At 46.9% G+C, this 23,935-nt stretch overlaps 2 protein-coding genes across 11 annotated transcripts in view; one reads left to right on the top strand and one right to left on the bottom strand.

Annotated features, from left to right (window-relative positions):
• LOC112250533 (serine/threonine-protein kinase MRCK alpha) overlaps window positions 1-22,079 on the top strand; it is a 91,899-nt gene extending 69,820 nt beyond the window's left edge. For 2 of the 7 annotated variants that reach the window (XM_024420763.2, XM_024420762.2), the window contains exons 23-41: window positions 428-466; window positions 2,646-2,765; window positions 3,865-3,948; window positions 4,147-4,252; window positions 4,538-4,674; window positions 4,948-5,087; window positions 5,467-5,548; window positions 5,714-5,933; window positions 6,148-6,210; window positions 6,344-6,597; window positions 6,772-7,111; window positions 7,420-7,517; window positions 7,607-7,691; window positions 7,951-8,074; window positions 12,656-12,773; window positions 13,147-13,267; window positions 15,134-15,294; window positions 16,257-16,331; window positions 18,511-22,079. In XM_024420763.2, the coding sequence (XP_024276531.1) occupies window positions 428-466; window positions 2,646-2,765; window positions 3,865-3,948; window positions 4,147-4,252; window positions 4,538-4,674; window positions 4,948-5,087; window positions 5,467-5,548; window positions 5,714-5,933; window positions 6,148-6,210; window positions 6,344-6,597; window positions 6,772-7,111; window positions 7,420-7,517; window positions 7,607-7,691; window positions 7,951-8,074; window positions 12,656-12,773; window positions 13,147-13,267; window positions 15,134-15,294; window positions 16,257-16,331; window positions 18,511-18,645 (2,502 nt within the window). In that variant the 3' untranslated portion in view covers window positions 18,646-22,079. Of the gene's footprint in view, window positions 1-427; window positions 467-2,645; window positions 2,766-3,864; window positions 3,949-4,146; window positions 4,253-4,537; window positions 4,675-4,947; window positions 5,088-5,466; window positions 5,549-5,713; window positions 5,934-6,147; window positions 6,211-6,343; window positions 6,598-6,771; window positions 7,112-7,419; window positions 7,518-7,606; window positions 7,692-7,950; window positions 8,075-12,655; window positions 12,774-13,146; window positions 13,268-15,133; window positions 15,337-16,256; window positions 16,332-18,510 lie in introns of all 7 variants that reach the window. The other 5 variants (XM_024420768.2, XM_024420767.2, XM_024420765.2 and 2 more) reach the window with 4 other exon arrangements.
• LOC112250534 (frizzled-3) overlaps window positions 20,506-23,935 on the bottom strand; it is a 31,412-nt gene continuing 27,982 nt past the window's right edge. For all 4 annotated transcript variants that reach the window (XM_024420769.2, XM_024420771.2, XM_024420772.2 and 1 more), the window contains exon 9: window positions 20,506-23,913. In XM_024420769.2, the coding sequence (XP_024276537.1) occupies window positions 23,655-23,913 (259 nt within the window). In that variant the 3' untranslated portion in view covers window positions 20,506-23,654. The remainder of the gene's footprint in view (window positions 23,914-23,935) is intronic.

Below are 23,935 nucleotides of genomic sequence, written 5' to 3'. Positions count from 1 at the left end.
GCCGATTCCTCCCACTTAGTATACAGACATTCTTTGATGCCATCCATGGCTACTTGGCTTTGAGTCCAGACACTACAGAACATACTGTTTAACACTCTGGAGTGAGCTTCCCTTCCACACTGTAGTGCCATCACGAGTTCCCCTGTTAGTCCTAGAGCCTATGTCCCATATCGCACCCTATTCACTACTTTTGATCAGGGGCTGTGGTCAAAAGTAGTGCACTGTGTAGGGAATAGGGTGTCATTTGGGACACCGGGAGCTATTACCCAATCCAGGCAGTGTCCTTCAGTGCAATGTGGAAAGGACATCCTCAGCAAATAGATAGGCTACCATTCCTTTTAATGTGACCTATTTAAGAGCCACTTCAGACTTCTCGATGTTGACTTCTTTCCATTTTTCTGTCCCTCTCTCCCTCCCCCCACCGAAGCGCTCTCCATCCGTTGGGCCAACTAGCAAAGGCAGACGTGTAAGCTAAGCAGCGGCTCTGTGCTTGTGATTTTGTCTGTGCCCAATCACCCTCCGAACCTCAACTGTGTCTGTTGCATGAAAGGGAATGTATTGTGTGTGTGTGTGTGTGTGTTGTGTCGGTTGTTATGCATGGGGCTTTGTGGAGATGCAACATTTGGACTTTCATAAAAGTGAAGTATTTTATTGTATTTGTCTTTGCTTTTAAGGCATGGTGGGTGTATGGGTGTATGGCCTGCACTGTAGTCCTCCAATAAACTACAGTAGAGTATATGTGTGCATCTACTGCAGCTGTTTTGTCATCCTCCACGTGGCTTTGTGGATTTCCCCAAACCAAGTGTATGGTGTGTGGCTGTGCTCTTGTCCCTCGTGGCTACAGTCAGCATGGTCAACGGGTTACAGTGCATTCGGACAGACTTACGGTGAAAGACTTATTCTAGAATTGATGAAAAACAAAATGTTCCTCATCAGGCTACACACAATACCGCATAATGACAACGCAAAAACAGGTTTTTATACATTTTTGCAAACGTGTGTGTATATATTACAACAACAACAAAAAGGTTAGCACATTTCCGTAAGTAGACCCTTTACTCAGTAATTTGTTGAAGCACCTTTGGCAGAGTGATTACAGCCTCGAGTCCTCTTGGGTATGATGCTACAAGCTTGGCCCACCTGTATTTGGGGAGTTTCTCCCATTTTTATCTGCAGATCTTCTCAAGCTCTGTCAGGTTGGATGGAGAGTGTCGCGGGACAGCTATTTTCACGTCTCTCCAGAGATGTTCATTTGGGTTCAAGTCAGGGTTCTGGCTGCGCCACTCAAGGACATTCAGAAACTTGTCCCGAAGCCACTCCTGCTTTTTCTTGGCTGTGTGCTTTGGGTCGTTGCCCAGTTGGAAGGGGAACCTTCGCCCCAGTCTGAGGTCCTGAGCACTCTGGAGCAGGTTTTCATCAAGGATCTCTCCGTACTTTTCCCCGTTCATCTTTCCCTCGATCCTGACTAGTCTCCCAGTCCCTGCCACTGAAAAACATCCCCACAGCATTATGCTGCCACCAACATGCCTCACCGTAGGGATGGTGCCAGGTTTCCTCCAGATGTGACGCTTGACATTGAAACAAGAGTTCATTGAAACAAGAATCTTGGTTTCATCAGACCAGAGAATCTTGTTTCTCATGGTCTGAGAGTACAGTAAGTGCCTTTTGGGCAAACCAAGCGCGGTGTCATGTGCCTTTTACTGAGGAGTGGCTTCCGTCAGGCAACTCTACCATAAAGGCCTGCTTGGTGGAGTGCTGCAGAGATTGGAGAACCTTCCAGAAGAACAACAATCTCCACAGAGGAACTCTGGAGCTTTGTCAGAGTGACCATCGGGTTCTTGGTAACCTCCCTGACCAAGGTCCTTCTTCCCCGATTGCTCAGTTTGGCCGTGCGGCCAGCTCTAGGAAGAGTCTTTGTGGTTCAAATCTTTCATTTAAGAATGATGGAGGCCACTGTGTTCTTGGGGACCTTCAATGCTGTGTTCTTGGGAACCTTATATAGACAGGTGTGTGCCTTTCCAAATCATGTCCAATCAATTGAATTTACCACAGGTGGACTCCAATCAAGTTGTTGAAGCATCTCAAGGATGATCAATGGAGACAGTGTGCACCTGACCTCAAGTTCGAGTCTCATAGCAAATGGTCTGAATACTTCGTAAATAATTTAGTTTTATAATTTTTTTTACATTTGCAAAAATGTCTAAACCTGTTTTCGCTTTGTCATTATTATAGGCTATTGGGTGTAGATTGATGAGGAAAAAATGTATTTGATCCATTTTAGAATCAGGCTGTAATTGTAACAAAATGTGGTAAAAGTCGATGGGTCTGAATACTTTCTGAATGTACTGTATGTGTAGTACTCGTATCGTTCATGGGTTTGTGGTCCAACCTGTAGGCTTCCTAATGACCGTTGACCAATGGATTGGTCAGTCCCATCTCTGCTACGACTACAGTCACCATTTACCTCCTATAATACTGTGCATCTACCTGGTTGAATTGTTTTCTTGCTTTTTACTCTAAGCATGGATGGTGCTTTTTGGTCCCTTTTGGCTTCCTTACTTTCTACCAACTCCATCACCTGTTTCTATGTCCTGCAACCCATTTTTCTTTCTTTATTTCTCTCTCTCTCTCATCCTTTTTTCCAGGTGGACTCGGTGGACAACTTCACTCCCTCCAACACTCCATCCAGAGGCGAGGACTCCAAGTCCCAGCTCAAGTCACGCTCACGGTCGCCCTCCATGGCCAGCGACGTGGAGCCTATAGAGGTGAACTCTAACCTCTGAACTTTGGACCTCCAACTTATATTATGCTTAATCTTAGACTGTTTTTAATTTCTAAGGGCTAATTTTCCAACCATAAAATAAAAACTAGGTATATATTGTGCTGTACTTAGGGCTGTTAAGGTGATAACATATTACCGCCACACCGGTGGTCACGAGTCATGAAGGCAGTCAAATTCCACATGACCATTTAGTCACAGTAATTAGGCTTCTCCAAGCTCTGATGCTGCTGATGGCCAAACTTGCTAACTGCCTGGTACTCCCCGCACCCTATTGTTCCTCTAATCACCCTGACATCAATGCAAATGTCATCACAAATCGAATCAAACACTTCATGAGAGCTCATGTTGCGCAAGAAAATGAAGCACAGGGGTTTAGAGCCTGACTGGGATACATAAGCTGCAAAGTGAGTTTCAAGTTTGGGGAAGATCATTTTCAACTTTTTAAAATCATAATTAGAGTTGCATCACGCAGCCTTTACAATGTGTTAAACATAAACGGATAGCCCAATGTTTGTAGAACAACTAAAGTTACATTAATAACTCTAAATTACGCATATAGGAGTACCTATTTCGTTGTGAACTGCTCAGCGCAGAATAGCCGCATGTGCACACGCCCTCAAATCGTTTGGAGATAGTATCCTTTCCATTTAATTCAGCTTTGTTCAGTTGTATTCTTCATACTCTTAAAATAATGCCATGGAATTCTAAGCAAATTGTGTCTGCTAAATGAACTAGTGTAACCCACAGCCATTTGGCATAGCCAGATCAGGACCTAACATAAGGACAATAGTATGCTCTTCTGTTCTTCTGAAAAAAGACTTCATTTTCTTCATATCATGTTTCTTTAGACCCGTCTAAAAATACATCATGGATTTATTGTGAAGGTGTAGGCTATATTAAATGTAAAACGTAGATGTTCTTATCAGTGTGGAAGCCAGGAGACGCTAAATGTGTTTGTAAATTAACGGTCAATTACCGTGAGACCGACCAGTTATTTGCTTGACAATCACCGGCTGATGACATTTCGTGACCGCCACAGCCCGAGCTGTACTCAGATCTTTCTGTCTTCTCCCACCCTCTAGTTGATAGACCACCCCCCACGGCCAGTCCAGACCGCCACCATGCGGTCAGGAGGGTACGGTAGTATTGGCCGCTCATCACCCAAGGTAAGACCTGACATCCTTTTTGACTTCCCAAATACCGTTCTACTGTTTTAACCTCGGTCAATACTTAGTAATGTCAATCCCGTGGACCCGACGAAGACCAGTTGCTGTATTTCAATAAGTAAACTGTTGCTGTGGTCCAATAAAGCGTCTGTATTAGTCCTATGTGTTTTCACCCGGCCCTCTGTTTGTCCCCTGCAGCCCAAAGCCCACCAGTTTGTGGTGAAGTCCTTCAGTGCTCCAACCAAGTGTAACCAGTGCACCTCTCTCATGGTGGGACTCATCCGCCAGGGCTGCACCTGCGAAGGTACAATGAGAGAGAGAGAGAGAGCGAGGGGGAGAGAGGGGTAAAGGGTAGAGGAGAGCGGGAGGAAGACAAAAATGGGAGAATGAGGAGGGAGAGGGATAGAGGAAGGAAGACTGGGATCTGAGGAAAGGGATGGAGGGAAACAGATGGAAGGAAGAGAAGAAGGCAGGGGATTAGGATGGAAGGAGGTGAGGTGGGGCAGGACTGAGGTGGGAGTACAGTCTATTTTGAGGCTAGATATAAATCTGATATAAACCCCTTATTCTCTCCTGTCTGGTCCTGCAGTTTGTAACTTCTCGTGCCACGTGACATGTGCTGACAAGGCTCCAGCAGTGTGCCCCGTGCCACACGACCAGACCAAGGGGCCATTGGGCATTGACCCTCAGAGGGGCATCGGCACTGCCTACGAGGGACACGTCAGAGTACGTATGACACCGAAGATTGTTTGTTTTAACAACATTTCCTGGTAGAATAAGTACCTGTGAATTAAAGTGCAAATGTAAAACTAAAAACTTACCTTGTACAATTAACGTCCCTATATCACCAGTGGCTGACCTGTGTGTGAGGCTTGCCTGTTAATTGTGTCTGTATAGTAAAATATGTCTCTGTCTCTAAAGGTTGTTTACCACTGTCAATACTAGGTTGGGTCAATGTGTGAGACTGAAGTGTGTGTCTGTCCCTGTGTGTGTTTCCAGGTGCCCAAGCCAACGGGGGTGAAGAAGGGTTGGCAGCGGGCGGTTGCCGTAGTGTGTGACTTCAAGCTCTTCCTGTATGAGCTTGGAGAGGGCAAGGCCACGACGCCCAGTGTGGTGGTCAGTCAGGTCATAGACATGAGGTAAGGACTCCAACCTGAGCTCTGTCTGAACTAGAACTCCCATAGCTGGGCAAGGCCACGACGCCCAGTGTGGTGGTCAGTCAGGTCATAGACATGAGGTAAGGACTCCAACCTGAGCTCTGTCTGAACTAGAACTCCCATAGCTGGGGAAGGGCCACAACGCCCAGTGTGGTGGTCAGTCAGGTCATAGACATGACGTGAGACTGACAAGGACTACAACCTGAGCTCCGTCTGAACTACAGCACAGTCTCTCAGAGAGAAATGGCTGCTTATTAGAATTACTTCTGGGTTTAGTCCTTTATTTGATTGACTCAATCACTCTCTCCCACTTTCTCTCCCCTCTCCCTCTCACACACTTTCTCCTTCCTTTGTTTTCCAGGGATGAGGAGTTTTCAGTCAGCTCTGTTCTGGCGTCTGACGTCATTCACGCCAGCCGCAAGGACATCCCATGTATATTCAGGGTTAGCCTTTCTTGAATACATGCATTTATACAGTCGTACATTTACTCCATGATTACTCCCCCGCCTATTCCAGTCTTCAGATTTCTCCGCTTTTTAACAATACTTCAAACTTGTTGTGAGATGCCATTCCAAAAGCCCTAACCTCTGACCTCTAAACCCCTCCAGGTGACTGCTGCCCAGCTGTCCGCCTCCTCCAGTCACAAGCCTTCCATCCTGATCCTGGCCGACACCGACCACGAGAGGAACAAGTGGGTGGGGCTTCTCAACGAGCTGCAGCGCATCCTCAAGAAGAACAAGCTGAAGGAGCGCTTCGTCTACGTGCCCAAAGAGGCCTACGACAGCACGCTGCCGCTCATCAAGACCACGCAGTCCGCCGCTATTATAGGTAGGGGAGACACACACACACACGCTGCCCCTCTATTTTGGTCATGTAGTAAGCAAGGGGTGGGGGGTCCTCTCTGTATCTGTCTCATTAAGAGTTTGTAGTATACAGCCACTGCATGTTCTACTGCAGAAGGGATCAGGACATACTTTCTGCACCTTGTTACCTAGCTATGCGGTAGACTGTATCAAACATCCTCTTGATGTTTTCTCTTCAGACCATGAGCGTGTTGCCCTGGGCAACGAGGAAGGCCTTTATGTTATCCATGTCACCAAAGATGGTAAGACTCTTGCACCTACCCACCTGATGCACTTCACCCAGTTTGCAGTAGAATGCTCACCACATATTGGCTATCACAGTGCAGAGGTCTTTTTGACAACTCGCTCTCTCTCACACCCCTCCTGACCTAACAGAGATCATCCGCGTGGGAGACAATAAGAAGGTCTACCACATCGACCTGGTCCCCCAGGAGCAGCTCCTAGCAGTCATCTCCGGTCGTAACCGCCACGTCCGCCTCTTCCCCATGGCCGCGCTGGACGGACGGGAGATGGACTCCTACAAGCTGGCCGAGACCAAGGGCTGCACAGCGCTGGTGTCCGGGCCCGTCCGAAACAACTCCCTCATCTGTCTGTGTGTGGCCATGAAGAGACAGGTCATCTGTTACGAGGTGGGTGGTGGGGACGGAAGGGATGGGGTTTTAAAGTACATTGTCGCATTTTTACAAATTACGTAGAATAACTTTGCTTAGGAAAGCAACGATATATAGGCTATTTTCATGGGATTATGAAATATTTTTAAAATGTACTCACTAAATAACAGCATGATGGTCTCTATCTCCCAGGTGAACAAGAGCAAGGCGCGCCACCGCCGGCTGCGGGAGCTCCAAACCCCAGGTCCTGTCCAGTGGATGGGTCTCCTGAGCGAGCGGCTGTGTGTGGGCTACCAGGCTGGCTTCACGCGCTACAGCGTGCACGGGGACTGTGCCCCGGTCAGCCTGCTGCACCCCGAGGACCACACCCTGGCCTTCATATCCCAGCAGGGCCTGGATGCGTTGTGTGCCGTGGAGATCTCCTCCAAGGAGCTGCTGCTATGCTTCTCAGCCATAGGGGTCTATGTGGACTCGCAGGGCCGCCGCTCGCGCCAGCAGGAGCTGATGTGGCCGGCCGTGCCCAACTCCGCCTGTGAGTTCTGAACCAGCACAAGTGTCTTACCGTTATCATAAACCAAAATAGGTTTTATTTCTCCACTGTTTACAAACAAGTAAATAAAAAAGTATATAGCTTCCGAATATGTTTAAAACTATCATGTGGAGACAGTCCTTTCTTCTAGTGCGGCTGTCTACAATTTTGTGAGGGGTTATATGTCCTCTGCCTCATCCCAAAGCTGTTTACCAAAACAAGTAGCGAGGCTGTCGTTTTGCATTTAAAAGCAAATCCCAGAATGTAACTTTAAGCCTGAAGCTGATCTTGTCCTCCTTCCTCCCCTCCAGGTTATAACGCCCCCTACCTGTCAGTGTACAGTGAGAATGCTGTAGATGTGTTTGATGTCAACACAATGGAGTGGATTCAGACCGTCCCACTAAAGAAGGTGAGAGTATAGGACTGCACATGTAGCGGAGGGCCGGTCGTCGGATTGTTGTAGGTGTAACATTTGACTCCTTTGTATCCCCCCTGAAGGTGCGACCTCTGAACCCTGACGGATCCCTGAACCTCCTGGGTCTGGAGACCGTGAGGCTCATCTACTTCCGAAACAAGACGGCAGGTCAGTTTGCACACAGGATAGGCCTTCGGACCTCTAAATGCATAGGAGAGATCCATATCTTGATTATGACCACTGACTGAGTGTAATACTCATTTTAATGGTCGTATTCCACAGTAGTATTATCATGTTCTTTTTTGAAAGAGATTTTTTTTCAACAAACAAAATAAAAACTGGATTAGAAATATATATGATGATCATGGTCATGCTACTGATGATGATGTTGTTGTTGATGACGGTGGCCATGTTGTTAATATTCCAGAGGGTGATGAGCTGGTGGTCCCCGAGACTTCTGACAACAGCAGGAAGCAGATGGTTCGCAGCTTGAACAACAAGAGACGCTTCTATTTCAGAGTCCCCGAAGAGGAGAGGCTACAGCAGAGGAGGTACACTACACTCTATGTAGTGCACACTACACACTACGTAGTGCACACTACACTGCTTATGATAGTCCATCGTCTCCGATGATGACTTCCACTTCTGAGTTAGCGCTGGATTCTTTGGTGACTGTCGAGTCCAATCTGAGATCCACAAACTTTATTGCTGGTGGGGCGTATGCGGTCTGTGTTGGCGGGGGCAGGCATGGTTGTATGTCTCCTGAGCTGTTCTTGCTGTCTGTTTGTGCTCCTCTCCTCCTCCCACCTCTGTACACCACTCTGGCAGAGCTGCCGCCAGGTGAAACGGTCGGCAGCAGCGTCCTCTAGGTCTGTGGGTTTGATGTTGCACTTCTTCAGCCACGTTTTAGCTGGTTCTTGTAGCGCTTCATCTGCCCCCCTGCAGACCTCCGTCCAAGATGTAGCTGGCCATACAGGATCCTCCGTCCAAGATGTAGCTGGCCATACAGGATCCTCCATCCAAGATGTAGCTGGCCATACAGGATCCTCCGTGGCAAATGCTCCCGAGGCATTCTCCAGGCATTCATCCGAGGCATTGGCCAGGTCGCAATTGTAAATGAGAACTTGTTCTCAACTTGCCTACCTGGTTAAATAAAGGTAAAATAAAAAATAAATAAATAAAATTCTAATGACATGCCAAAGCCAGCGCAGTTGGTGTTGGGTGACCATGGCCTCCATACTCTTGCAGTTTGTCTTAGCAAGTATTTCTGTATGGGGCACATGGTTACACCAGGTGATTCCCAGGATGCGCTGCAGGCATCTTATGTGGAGTCGCTCGGGCTGCTTGTTGTGGCGACTGTAAGTGACCCAGACTTCACAACTGTAAAGAAGTGTGGTGATGCAGACGGCTTAATAGACAGTGATTTTGGTGTTTGGTGGAGATCCCTGTTTTGGGAGACCCTGCGTCAGAGTTTCCTATTTTGAATTTCGAGGTCGATACTGTAGTTTTTTGAGAGGACGCTTCCCAGTTATTTGAAGGATGGGACTATTGCCAGTGATTTGTGTTAAATTGTGAAGACAGGCGTGGTGGGTGGTGGGCTGGATCTCCATTGGTAGACCAACTCAGTTGATAGACAGTCCCATCCTGCTATAGACCCTCACAGCCGCTACAAGGACAGACTGAAGGTCTTCCAGAGTGTGGCCATGAGCACAGTCAACAGCATACTGCAGCTCAAGAACCCGCTCTGTCAAAAACCTTGGCGGTTGCTTGGAGCCTCCTGACGTTGAATAGATTTCCATCCAGCCCGAAGTCCACCGCAACCCCGCTGCTGTCCTCAAGCTGGGGGACACATAGGATGAAGATGTTAAAGAGTATAGGTGCCAACACACACCCCTGCCTAACACCGACGCTGACTCCAAAGGGCACTGACTCCTGCCCTCCTATGGCCACTGAGGCATCATCCCATCATGGAACTGGCAAATGATGTTAACACACTTGTCTGGACAGCCAAATTTGTGTAGAATGCCCCGTAGTAGTTCCCTGCTCACCGTGTTGAAGCCCTTGGACAAAGGCAATGATAAGGTCCTGATGTTGTTCACGGCACTTCTCCTGGAGTTGCCGTGTCGATTTCTGAAGCCGCATTGTGACTCTGGCAGCAGTTCCTCTGTGATGTTGTTCACCAGCCTGTGTGACATCACCTTGGCCAGGACCTTGCCGGCAACAGCCAGAAGAAATATCCCCTGGCTGTTGCCGCAGATGAATTTGTCAGCCTTGATCTTATAGGTGGTTACAATGTTTGCATCCCGCCACTGTTGGGGGACGATCTCCCAGTCCCAAACCTCAGTGATGTAATGGTGGAGCGTTCTGGTGCAGAAGTAGCCTCCCTTCTTAAGTAGCTCTGCCGGGATGCTGTCAGCGCCAGGAGTCTTGTTGCTCTTGAGGGAATGGATAGCTGATAACACCTCTTGGAAGGTTGGTGAATGGTTGAGGTCTTGAATGGCTGGATGGACAGGAAGTTCTTCCAGGATGGAGTGGTCTGCAGGAGAGTACTGATTGAGTAGTGCTTCATAGTGGTCAGCCCGCCTCGTCAGGATCTGGTTTTGGTCCTTCAAGAGAGTCAGACCATCAGCTGTTTATGTGGGTGATGGAGTGACTGCTAGGGCCATCGCTTTAGTTGAGTTGTAGAAATTGTGCATGTCGTTTTTGTCAGCATAAACTTGGATTTATTGTGCCTTATTCGTCCACCATTCGTTCTGCAGAGCACGCAAGGTTGTTTGCACTTCCTTGCGTGATGCACGCCATTGCTTGCAGAGGGTAGCTGATGTGGGGCTGTTGAGAATAGCCCTGTGCGCTTTGTGCATATTGTCCAGTAAGGCTGTGATGGTGTCAGAGTTGTCATCGAACCAGTCCTGATGTTTCCTACCTCTGTAGCCAATGGAGTGGGCCGCTGCCTGATAGAGCACTGAGCTAATAGATGCCCACAACTGGTCCATGGGGTCATCTGCGCTCAGAAGAGGCTCAGTCTCCCCCAGCCTTTCAGCGACAGAACTTGTTCCCTTACTGCACTTTTTCAAGCCGGATACAGCGCAGATGCCTCTTTCTGGACTTCTGCAGGTGTTGGGGGGGGTGGACGTATTCTCATGTGGAGTTTAGACGGTATCATACAGTGATCTGTCCAGCATTCTGCACCCCTCATGGTACATGTCAGCAGGACGTCATTAGTGTCAGAGCGTCTCACTATGGCGTAGTTGATCAGGGGCCAGTGTTTGGAGCGTGGGGGCATCCATGATGTTTTGTTCCAGCAGAAGAACGAATACAAGGTGTTAGTGACAATGAGATCGTGCTCGGCATATAGAGTTACTGGACTCGTGCCGTTCTCGTTGACATAACCAACACCATGTCTACCCAGCACTCTGCTCCGTGTTCTGTCCCACCCTAGCGTTGAAGTCACCCAGTATAAAGACTAGGGGGAAACGGAGAGACATGAGTCTTTCGCTTATGCCGAAAGGTGTTTCGGTGAGGCTGGGTAGAAGGCTCTAATTGCCAGTCCCACACCGTTCCGATGTTGTCCACCCGGAGGGTAACCTTTCCAGAAGAAGGTGTAACCTTCTCCCTCCTCTTTCAGGGAACGTACACCCAGAAACATGGTCTCTTTCAGGGCAGCAATGTCAATGTTGTAGCGCCTTAGTTCTGCAGCAATCAAAGCTGTTCTCCGATGGGGTCTATCGCTATTATCCTCAGTGTCCAAAAGAGTTCTGATGTTCTATGTCGCCAGTTTCAGGGGAATTATTTTCTTTAGCATTTTTCAACCGCTGAGTGGAACGTTTTTTTTTAGGCCACTTTCTAGGCCTCTCCCCAGCTGGGGTGAGCAGTGTGGCTAAATAGGGCTGCTCAGTCACACGGGGGTCTGCCGAGAGCAGCTGCCACTCATGTCCCAACTGCTGGTGACCATAATAGCCCTGTGCCGCTGGCGTGCAGAGGGGTCTGATTAAGGGCTCCCGGTGCATTCTCTCCTGCCCCCGTCACCAGACACCCCAAACCTGCCAGGCTTTAGGCCGGTTTCCGGTTGATGGCTTCACCGAGGTCGGATACCTGCACAAAGGAAGTTATTTAAGGTGTCGCTGAGGGTGCGCAATCCTCAACATCAACTTCACTGTAGGAAGGTGACATTCCAGTGGCAAGGGGGGAAATCCAGGACGACCAGTACCTTCCACAGCTGCAGGAGGCTGCCTGAACCCCAGTCTGTCTGCGTCCACCTACCGCGCCGCCAGCACGCTGCTTTTCTCTCAGGGTGTGCTCCCCTTGCCTTTGTCGTACCAGACTAACCCACAAGGCAGCGGGACAGTGGCTGATGGCTGCCAGGACGTGTCCACACTGCTGCTTCGAGACCCACTGCTGGGTTAGCCTGGTGTTTCAAGACAACCAGTTAACGTGTGCCGCCGCGGTAAGGCCCGACTGGAGTCTTGGTCATGGCTTTGTACCGGCAAGGGGAGACTTGTGCATGAACTGCTCCCCAATTCACCACAAGAGAGTATGCAGGCCCATGGTAAGCGGGGCATGCAACTAACCTCTAACCAGGCACTACTGCACTAGATGTGTCACATGCACCCTGCTATTGCCCCCCGACATATGTGCATCTGTTCATATCCACACACTACATAGTGTGCACTACACCATACACTACATAGGGTGCACTACACTATACACTATAGTGCACACTACACAATACACTATAGTGCACAATACACTACACACTACGTAGTGCACACTACACAATACACTACACACAGTGTATAATACACTACATAGTGCACACTACACAATACACTATGTAGTGCACGCCATACTAAATAGTGCACAATACGCTATGTAGTGCACAATACGCTATGTAGTGCACAATACGCTATGTAGTGCACAATACGCTACACCAAGCTACTTCACAGAGGGAGTGTACAGCTAATGGTACATTACACACTACAGATTTAGTACACACTCCATACCGTTCATCCATATTCGTCCCCTCCATAGGCAAAAAGCTCATTCTGTTCACGCAATATCACTCTCGACTGGTGCGTTCACCCTGTTCTGGCCACAGTGACCTCATTCCTGGGTTTGGTGTGTGTCCTGTACAGAGAGATGCTGAGAGACCCAGAGATGAGGAACAAGCTGATCTCCAACCCCACCAACTTCAACCACGTGGCCCACATGGGACCTGGGGATGGCATCCAGATCCTCAAAGACCTGCCCATGGTAAGACGGGGCCACAACAGAGAGTGTCCATAGATGTTCTGCTTAGTTGTAAACATGCTGAGTACTTGTACTTCCTTCCCTGGTCCGACTGAGCATCATGTGTTTGTACGTGTGAAATGTCTGTGCGTTTGTGTGATTTAATGTCTGTGTTTTTGTATGTGCATATGTGTGGTCATCATGCCTAAATTACATGTTATATGTGTTCATATCCATATATGTCATTCGGGGGAATGTGTATTCACAAATGTTTCTATGTGCCTGTATATCTATGCGTTCTCATCCCATTGCCATAATCCATATATCTGTGCCCCCTCTGTCCTCATCTGCCCCGGTCTATTCTGTCCTCCCCTGTCCACTGGCCTTTCTGACACAGAACGTGCGTGTTCAGGAGAGTCGTGCTGCAGGCTTCAGTGGCTCCGTGTCCATCCCCTCCATCACCAAGAACAGAGCCGAGCCGGGACGGTCCATGAGCGCCAGCAGTGGACTGGGCATCCGTAAGTACCACACTACCAAACACACTAAGCTAGTAAGCTTAATAGTAAAATAAATATTGTATAGTAAAATGGGGATTAAAGAAGCATCAAAAGGTGTAGGCCTGGGTAGAGAAAATGGATGTGTTTGTTACTGGTGAACAATGGAAAGTAGATATTTGTAGATTTAAATGCATTTACAGTGCCCTGAGAAAATATTCAGACCCCTCGACTTTTTCCACATTTTGATGTTAGACTTATTCTAAAATGGATTAAATTGTTTTTTCATCAATCTACACACTACCCCATAGTGACAAAGCAAAAACTGTGTTTTTTAATACATTTTGAAAATCAATTTAAAAAAATATATCTGAAATATCACATTTTCAAAAGTATTCAGACCATTTACTCAGTACTTTGTTGTAGCACCTTTGGCAGCGATTACAACTTTGAGTCTTCTTGGGTATGACCCTACAAGCCTGGCACACCTGTATTTGGGGGGTTTCTCCCATTCTTCTCTGCAGATCCTCTCAAGGGCTGTCAGGTTGGATGGGGTGCGTTGCTGCACAGCTATTTTCAGGTCTCCAGAGATTTCCGGGCTCTGGCTGGGTCACTCAAGGACATTGAGACTTGCCCCGAAGCCACTCGTGCATTCTCTTGGCTGTGTGCTTAGGGACGTTGGCCTGTTGGAAGGTGAACCTTCGCCCTTGTCTAAGGTCCTGAGCGCTCTGGCGCAGGTTTGCATCAAGGATCTCTCTGCACTTTGCTCTGTTCATCTTTGCCTCAACCCTGACAAGTCTCACAGTCCCTGCCGATGAAAAACATCCCCACAGCGTGATGCTGCCACTACCATGCTTCACCGTAGGGATGGTGCCAGGTTTCCTCCAGATGTGACGCTTGGCATTCAGGCCAAAGAGTTCAATCCTGGTTTCATCAGACCAGAGAATCTTGTTTCTCATGGTTTGAGAGTCTTTAGGTGCCTTTTGGCAAACTCCAAGCGGGCTGTCATGTACCTTTTTACAGAGGAGTGGCTTCCGTCTGGCCACTCTATCATAAAGACCTGATTGGTGGAGTGCTACAGAGATGGTTGTCCTTCTGGAAGGTTCTCCACAGAGGAACTCTGTTAGAGTGACCATCGGCTTCTTGGTCACCTCCCTGACGAAGGCCCTTCTCCCCCGATTGCTCAGTTTGGTTGGCCTACCAGCTCTAGGAAGAGTCTTGGTGGTTCCAAACCTCTTCCATTTAAGAATGATGGAGGCCACTGTGTTTTGGGGATCTTTAATGCTGCAGAAATGTTTTGGTACCCTTCCCCTGATCTGTGTCTCGACACAATCCTGTCTCGGAGCTGTAAGGACAATTCCTTCGACCTCATGACCTGGTTTTTGCTCTGGCATGCACTGTCAACTGTGGGACTTTATATAGACAGGTGTGTGCCTTTCCAAATCATGTCCAATCAGCTGAATTTACCACAGACTCCAATCAAGTTGTAGAAACATCTCAAGGATAATCAATAGAAACCGGATACACCTGAGATCAATTTCGAGACTCCTAGCAAGAGTCCAAATACTTATGTAAATAAGGTATTTCTGTTTTTTATTTTTAATATATTTAGCAACAATGTCGAAAAACGTGTTTTCGCTTTGTCATTATTGGATATTGTGTGTAGATTGCTCAGGACTTTTTTTATTTAATCCATTTTAGAATAAGGCTGTAATGTAACAAAAGTCAAGGGGTCTGAATAGATTCCGAAGGGTGACACTCATCTGTCTCTAACTTTCTCTCTTCACTTCTCTTCCTAACTACCCCTTCCCTTCTCTGTCCCACTCTCTCCCCATTCCTCTCTTTCTTCCTCTATCTCTCTCTTTTTCGCTCTCTCCCTCCTTTTTCCAGGTTCGTCATCTCAGAACGGCAATGCGTTGAGGAGAGAGCTGTCCGGGGGTAGCTACAGCTCTAAGCGCCAGACCATGACCTCACCCTCCGAGAGCTCCTTGTCCTCCGGAGGGGGTATGGATGGCTGCAGCGACGCACCCCTCTCCCAGTTCGACAGAGAGGTACATGACCAGCCTAGCTTGCTTCCTCCCTCGGGCGCCTGGGTAAATTGCACTTGATTAAGGCTACCAAAACTCGGCTACTAATAATTGGGAACAATTGTGCTGAATCTGTGTCTTCGCTTAGATGATATACCGTCGTATCTCCGATACTAGTGTTCAGATGGTTGTGAGAGTCAAGTGGATGTTTCTGAAACCACGTTTCACTAGTCGTTTGAGCACAGTTGCTCTAAATATGACTAGGTTCACCATAGCACTACACAGACACTGAAAATACTCTCGCTGGTGACCAATGATGTGGAAGACATATCAAACATCTATGTAATTAGACATATCAAAGTGTGCCCCGTAACTCTGTGCCCCCCTTTTACCCACAACATCCACCACCCAGCGTACGTCTTCTCGTGCCCTCCCATATCGCCCTTTGCCTCATCTTATCCCTCGGTCTGATTGGTTCCTAGACCCACCACAGCCCCTCATAGGGAACTCAATCGGCCCCCCATACGCAACCCTGACCCGAACCTCAGTCACAGCCATTCCCCTCTCTGGTTCTCTGCATCTGGCCTCTCCTCACTCAGCCTCAACCACCCAGCCAGTAGTAGCTAGCTACAAGTCACCACTAACCACTGATTCAGGGTCAGATAGTTTTTTCATCCCCCTAATGTTTAAGGTTAGATTTGGGGTCTAGTAAACTGATCCTAGATCTGTGGTTAAGAGCAGCTTTTACCTCAAGCATCCAGCCATCCTCAAAGCAAGGGATTCTTGCTCTAGCTATCCATTGTGCCTTTGGCTCCCTCTTCTGGCCTGGCTGACTGTCTACACCCCCACTGTCCCTCATACCTGGCTAGCTCCATCGTGATTCGTGCCTGCCCCCATCTCGCCCCCCTCCACCCGCTTCGGTCCCCCCCAGCATGTTGTTCTCTGGGCCGGGCCGGGTCGTTGAGTCTGTAACTGTTCCTCTCCAGTGGCAGGCGGTCTCACCATCGGAGAAGACCCCCGATCTGAAAAGGGCTTTAAGGACCCTGCTTAGTAAGATGAAGGTAATGTCAGCACACACACACAACCAACCCAGACGCACTGTAACCCACCCCTCAACCACACACACAGACACCAACACGCACGTGCGCGCGTTGCCCACAGTCGTGAAGCTTTGCCCCCAAAGCCTCCCACCACTGCACCATTTCAGCCCCAGTAGCACCAGCATCTGATTGCCCCCTCTGTTTCTGGCTAGAGGGCGGTTACTCATTCCCCTTTCCCCTGACCTACCCTGGGGTTTCTACTTCATTTCCTGGTTTGGTTTTTTGAATGGTGTGTCACCATCATCCTCTATCCTGCATGCGTCTGTCTGCTTCCATACTGTCCTCCTGTGGCCAGCCCAACCCATGTTTCTAATAATGATCATGACAGTATCTGATTTGATTTGATACATCATCAGGAAGATACTGTGACGCTCCTCTCCTATAGGCCATTATAGTACCTGTACCTTTGTGCCAGCTACTGTAGTGCGGTGGTGGACAGTGGTAGCTCCCACAGCCGTAGCCTACTGTACAAATAGCCATAGAAATGAAGCGAAGAAACATGTGTGAGAAACATGTGGCGCAGAGGACAAATTCACACTCGCCACCTCCCGTGTAGAGTTGCAAGATTCTGGTAACTTTCCTCAAATCCCCAGGTTTTCTAGAAACCCCAGTTGGAAGGTTTCCCAGAATCAGGAGGGAATAATAAGGACATTTCTGGGAAATCCTGGGAATTGTGGGATAGTTAATGGAATTTTGCAAACCCTGCTACCTACCTTCAGTGAAGGAGGGAGATGATCTCAACCCTGCTTTTCTTAACTAGCAACTCTCAGTGCTGTCCTCAGGGATATCTTGTACACAATGGTATACTATAGCAGGGGTGGCATATCATAATTATGGAGGACTAGCAGTGTATGCAGGGTTTTGTTCCAGCCCAGTACACTCACACACACACACACACTACACCCCTGATTTAACAAATCGCGTTCTAGCTCCAAAACCAATAAATGTATTGATTGTTTGAACCGTGCGTTTTCTTACTAGGCTGGAACAAAAGTTGGTCAACCTCCACTGACTGCTGTGTATTGTAGTAGTAGACCGTAGACGAGGGGCCTCGTGTGTATTGCGTATGTGTTTTGCTGTAACCAATCACTTCCGGCCAATCGAGCTGCTCATTGTCTGATGATGTGGAAGGTTCCCGGGGCATTAAGTCACTGTTGCCTAGTGCTCTGTGTGGTGATGTGAAGAGATCTCACCATGTCCACATCGGCAGGCAGGAAGTCAAACAGCAGATTAGCTTTGATGATGACAGTGGTTGGTTGGAAGGACAAACACACACAGAGGTCCCTGAGGACTGGTGTTGACCAGGCCTGATCTACTGAGCCCATTGGAGAGATGGGTTGTGTTCAGTAGGCACGAATATGAGAAAGTGTGTATATTATTTGTGTGTTATTTATTTTTTATTAAAAAAGGGGCAATATTTTTCTCAGACAAGTTAAGATCATATCGCCTCCTGTGTTTCAGGGTTTTCTTGCGTTGCATGCCTACTGACCATGACCCTTGCCTGTTTTGTGTTTAGCTGTGAGAAAAATATGACATCTCAGTGGCTCTCCCTCCCTCTCTTTCTTCCTGTTCCTCCCCTCTCCTTCTCCCCCTATCTTTAACTCTCTCTCTCTCTCTTCCCCCTCTCTCTCTCCCTCTCTCTCTCTTCCCCCCTCTCTCTCTCTCTCTCTCTCTCTCTCCCCCTCCCCTCTCTCTCTCTCTCTCTCTCTCTCTCTCTCTCTCTCTCTCTTCTCTCTTCTCTCTCTCTCTCTCTCTCTTCTCTCTCTCTCTCTTCTCTCTCTTCCCTCTCTCTCCCTCTCTCTCTTTCTTCCTGTTCCTCCCCTTTCCTTCTCCCCTATCTTTAACTCTCTCTCTCTCTTCCCCCCCCTCTCTCTCTCTCTCTCTCTCCCCCTCCCTCTCTCTCTCTCTCTCTCTCTCTCTCCTCTCTCTCTCTCTCTCTCTCTCTCTCTCTCTCTCTCTCTCTCTCTCTCTCTCTCTCTCTCTCTCTCTCTCTTCTCTCTCTCTCTCTCTTCTCCTCCCTCTCTCTCTTCCCTCTCTCTCTCTTCCCTCCTCTCTCTCTCTTCCCTCCCTCTCTCTCTTCCCCCCTCTCTCTCTCCCTCCCTCCCTCTCTCTCTCTCTTCTTCCCCCCCTCTCTCTCCAGGACTCTGACTCACCCCGTCACTCAACAGCGTCCAACAGTTCTACGTTCAGCAGTCCCCCCAGCCCGGCCTCACCCCACAAGACCAAGTCCCTCTCACTGGAGAGCACAGACCGCATGAGTGGCTGGGACACATGAGTGACAGACCGCACACAGCTCCATTCCCTGACCCTCACCAAGCTCCCGGGCCCGCCCCCCTTCCCGGGCCCTGCCCACGGAACTGCACCCGCTGCCACAGGGAAAGGAAGTGTTTGACCAAGAGGGAAATACTGGGAAAGGGTGTGTGTGTGTGTGTGTGTGTGTGTGTGTGTGTGTGTGTGTGTGTGTTCATGTTTGTGTGTGTGTGTGTTTTTGAGGGAGGGCATACAATATAGGAATTAAAATGTACACCCCCTTTCATCTGCTTTGTAGCTGATAACCAGAATAAGCGAAGCGCTGAGTTTTATTGAGAGTACTTTTGATTGCAGCACTACTAGCCCCGTATAGATTATTATGTCATTGGCAACTCCTGTAAAGAGACACACAAACCTCAAGACGCGACAAAGAGAAGAGGATCAATATGAAACAACAGATCATTTGATACGTGTACATAGCACCCTTTGGGCTTGGGGGGTGGCCACCTTTTATTTATTCATCTATCTATCGAAGACATGGAGAGCAAGGTGCTTTGCAGCTAGAGGAGAAAGAGAGGATGTTTTCACTCTCTCTTTTTCCTTCTGTTGCTTTCTTCCAAAATGGTAGTTGGCAGCAGAAGAAGAGGGGGAATTCCATTTACAATACAAGGCTCACAAAATAACATTTTTTTTTAATTAAGAAAAAAAGAAAGCAATGATGTATTTTTTGGGGTTTTTTTTGCTCATGAAGTGAAATATGTGCTGTGACTTAATTTCTTCGTACCATCAGCGAAAAGCTACAGTAAAGCAGTACAAAAATACAAGTATGGTTAGGGGTATTTTAACTCTAGGTGACACCTCGCTGGCTTCATGTTCTCGAATTCTTAGGGACAGCGGTGTTTTAGAAGCAGACTGAACATTCTATGATGACATCACAGCTCCTTATGCGACTTCCTCATGACATGGGCCAGTGACCTCATCCAGTGATCTGGGACCATTTTCCATGTAGTGTCGACCTAGTACCGTAAGTGCAGTAATAGACCAACCACCGATCAATTCCAAAAAGCCGATTCCCATCACAACCATGTACATAGGTTCAAATCAGAGAATAATATATGATAAGGGAAATACTATAGAGAAATAGATGATGGGGAGAAGATCCTCGATTCCTGTTTATCTTTCGAGTATGATTTGGGGTGATATCCGCACAAAAGCCATTTTAAACCACTTCAAGTTCCTCTGATTTGCTTTTAGATTTAGTTTTTTTCTTTCGATTTCATATATGAGACACAAACTGTCAAGTGTCATTTTGATTTGCGTTTGAGGAAACTAATATTATGGGTCGCATGGACCCCGTGCTGTTAAGTGAATATGTGCATTTATTTGAAGCGATCGTCTTGTCACAGATGCATGCGTTCACACTCACATGCACACACACACACACACACACGCGAACACACACACACACGGGCGTTTCCCCCGCCACTCTTTCCACTATGGTCCACAGTTGGATCAGTTTGAGGTGGGATTGCATCTTTCCTAACTGACTCATTCTGAAACACTAAGTGTGTATTTCCATACTTTTCTCTGTGGTACCAACGTGTGAACCTCAAATATGTTGTATCCTTTGACTTCCGAGACAGATTTTGGAAAGCTTGTTATAACCAAAAATAGAATGACTTGGAATCTTGAGTCTTTGTTATTTTTCAGACAGCCTTGCTTATTTTGAAGAATGTTTTGATAGGTTATGGGAGGGGCTAGACAGACAGACAGCGCTAGGCTGAAATGGGGGGTCAAAAAAGAGTGAAATAATGGAAAAGAAATGCTAAGAGGACAAGTTCAATGTTTAATTTCTGTTCCAATCCTCCCTGCTGTCATTGATATGTTCTTACTATTGTCTGGTAATGCAATAACCTTGATACAAGCCACAAATTGGGGTCAATTCCATTTTTTTTTCAGTCAATTCAAGTTCCATTCCAATTTTCCTCAATGCTTCTTTGTGACAAATTTGGAATTAGAATTTCTGTTTACTTTCTGAATTGCCTACATTGAAATGGACCCCAACCCTAATGCAAATCACAGCATGGTGGGTGTTGTTGATGTGTATTTATATGTGGAAATGAAACAAGCTTTGGGTCGAGTGCCTAGATCAGCTGACTCTTCTCTCTCAAGCGGAAGGGAGGGGACCCTTATTCTGGAAAGGGGACTTTTTTCATTTCTAATGAGGAATTATTTTTATGTTACAGACCGTTTAATGAATGACCGTTGTTACTTACTGTTCAAAGGGACCTTCTGTCTTAAGGTTTAGGAGTGTTGAAGTGTACCAAGTAGTCAAACATGGCAGTTTATTGATCCTAGTCAGAAGTGTATAAAAATATAAGATTTCAGATTTCTGCTTTCATTCGTGCCATTGGGGGCCTAAACCTTAACCCTAAACCACAATTCTATTATATTCCCTTGAAAATACAGTAATTTATCTCTAGCCTACTCATTCCACGTGTTTTTAGAATTCCATTTTATATTGAGCTTTTGCAAAATAAGAATTTGCTTTAGACGTCAGTCTCGCTAAGTTGGTTTTACTCAACCGTCTCAACTTAACCACCTCTCTTAAGATTTCCTTTTAAAGCTACCAAGAGTCTCTATTCATATCTGCTGGGCCTTGTCTGTAGAATGTATTAGCTGAGAGCGAAGAGGAAATATCTTAGTCTGAGAGTATGATAGACCAGGCTTTATACTGTACAGTTAAAGGCCCGAAATCCCACTTTAAAAAATAAAAAATAAAAAAACTCAGGAATGTCAGAACCAATGATTATTTTCACCCTAACAATGGAAGTGAGTGTGACAGAACAGACTACACTTGGGAAAGAAGAGCTACATTTAGCCGTAGTGTAGCCAGCTGTGACTAGGCGTAAGGGTCTAAAGATTCAGGTGGAAGAAAAGACGGATACACGGAGGAAGAACTCAGACAAGTGTTTTGAATTAAGGATGAAAAGAGGTGAAGGAGCAGATGGAGGGGTAGTAGTTTGAGGCTGAGGTGTTACCATGATAACCATTCAAAAATATACAAAAAAAAACGCCTTTGCATTTCAGTGAGGTCTTATCTTCAGTTCCTTCTATATTATTTTGTTCTTTCATATCATATTATACACCTTGTTTTTCTAGGATTGCTTTGTAATAATTTGTACAGTTTTGCATGTTATAGATGTAATCATTTTATTTGTTTTTGGATTTGTTTTTAATTTTGACTTGCTCATTTTATTTGAACAGTTTTGGGGAGTTTTATTGAGGATACCCACTACAGGTGATGTAGATTCTTTTTGCACAGAAATATTTAAGGTGTAAGGTCAAACAAATAATGTATGGAACTGGCCACCACACTTGTGGAGAACTCATTATATTAACCTGACTCCAATGTATTTCAATAAAGCGGAGGGCTGTTACAAATACGGCTTCACTGAGTCTCGTGTCCTGCTTATCATTTATTTCCTTGGGAGCACACATAATAGCCTGGCTCCACACTGAATCGCTCTGATTCACTTGTAAAATGGAGCAATTCAGTTTGTTTTCCAGGCTAGGGCACAGATTCACTTACACATTTCCCAGATGTATTTTCAGAAGATTTATTACAAATTCAACAAAAGACCCCCCCTCAAATCTATTTACACCTATGCACATGCCACTACTAGAAGTTATGGCTAACAATTATCTATACAAGTAAGTATGCATTTCGTAATACTACTACTGATTCTAATTCTAACGGGGGGGGGAGAAGAACACTCATATTCTACCTATAAGGCTGGAGTTTGGAATTCCGCTTTTATCCTGTAATACAATACAGCCCTTCACTTCACAATGGCTGATTCATCAATGTCAATTGTTTCCAATTGATTGACAACAGGACAGGACACTGTCCCGATCGCCTTCACATTATCACTAGGACCCAGAGTTTTCCCTGGACAGGGAAAGGTCACAGTCAGGAAACACTTCAGGCCCTACTCATCACACACAGTACCTTCAGCTGCCTCCATCAGAAGTGCAATGAAACCAATTGACGTATAAAAGTACCTCAATGTATAGTAGTGTAGTACAACAGTGGTTGTGGAGACGCGTCTACCGTACTTCTCGTGCAGGTAAACAATGTGGTTAGCAGGAATAACGGCTTGGCCTTCATGGACGAGTGCTTGTGTCACGCATAATGTAGAATCCTTTAGATTGAACCCTTTTCACCCCCCTGAGTAGTGGAATGTTCCGATTAGATAAGAAGCTCTGTAATGTCAGGTATGGATGAATAGCCTGAAACGGATCCCAGAGCTGTCCTACACTTAAAGGGTAGAGTGTCCTTCACTAAGAGCTGACTCCAGAACATTGAACAAAAAGCGTCTGTGCCCAAGAGTATGATTTCTTCTTCCATGTCAGTCTTATTGGTTCAGCTCTCACTCCTGCAAGTCCAAGTTACACTGTCCTCTGAATCCAAGTCGTCTGCTATCTTCATTTATCAGTGCTGTTTAATGAGAGGAGACATGTTCAGACACATTGTCAAACTGTCCAGTTTCCTCACAATCTCCTTATTTTCAAACTGCCATACTGTGGCTGAGTTTACACAGCCAGCCCAATTCTGTTTTATTTGTATTTTTATCAATTACTGGCAAATTATCTGATTTGATTGGTCTAAAGACCAGTAATTGGGCAAAAGATCAAAAGATCTGTGTAAATGTAGCCATAGAGGACTGCAGTATGTCCAGTCCAAAATCAACCTCTACCCCCTAGACCAGGGGTATCAAACTAATTCCACGGATGGCCGAGAATCTACAGATTTTTTTGTTTTTCCATTTCAATTAAGACCACCAGGTCTTAGTTCATCAATGAAGTACAAGGGCGGAGTCAAAACCCCGCAAAAACTTGGCCCTCTGTGGAATGAGTTTGACACATGTCCTAGACACTTCTTGTTTAGCTAAAAGGTTGGGCAGAGGCTAAGGTTTTTTTTAGGGTAGAGGCTAAGGTTTGTTTTGCCGCCAAGCGTTTAGATGTCTCAGTTCAGGCCGTGGCTCCATCCTCTTCAAGGACCCTGTGGATTCCATTGCCGGGGGCGCTCTGAATGGCCTGGGTGACGTTGCTAAGGTCCCTGATGCTGCTGTGCCGTGATTGGCTATCCAGACGCTGGGTGGAGCCATGCTTTGATAGGCTGTCTAGCCTGTTGGTGCTGCAGTGTCTGGACCCTGATTGGTCGTTGAGGCGGGGCATGCTGCCATAGGGGAGGCGATCGTCAACGCCGCGGAAACTACATGCTGTGTACCTGACAGAGAGGAGAGGAGAGA

Source organism: Oncorhynchus tshawytscha, linkage group LG05 (assembly GCF_018296145.1).
Source record: "Oncorhynchus tshawytscha isolate Ot180627B linkage group LG05, Otsh_v2.0, whole genome shotgun sequence".
Classification (NCBI taxonomy): domain Eukaryota; kingdom Metazoa; phylum Chordata; class Actinopteri; order Salmoniformes; family Salmonidae; genus Oncorhynchus; species Oncorhynchus tshawytscha.
This window is presented reverse-complemented; position numbering and strand designations above follow the sequence as displayed.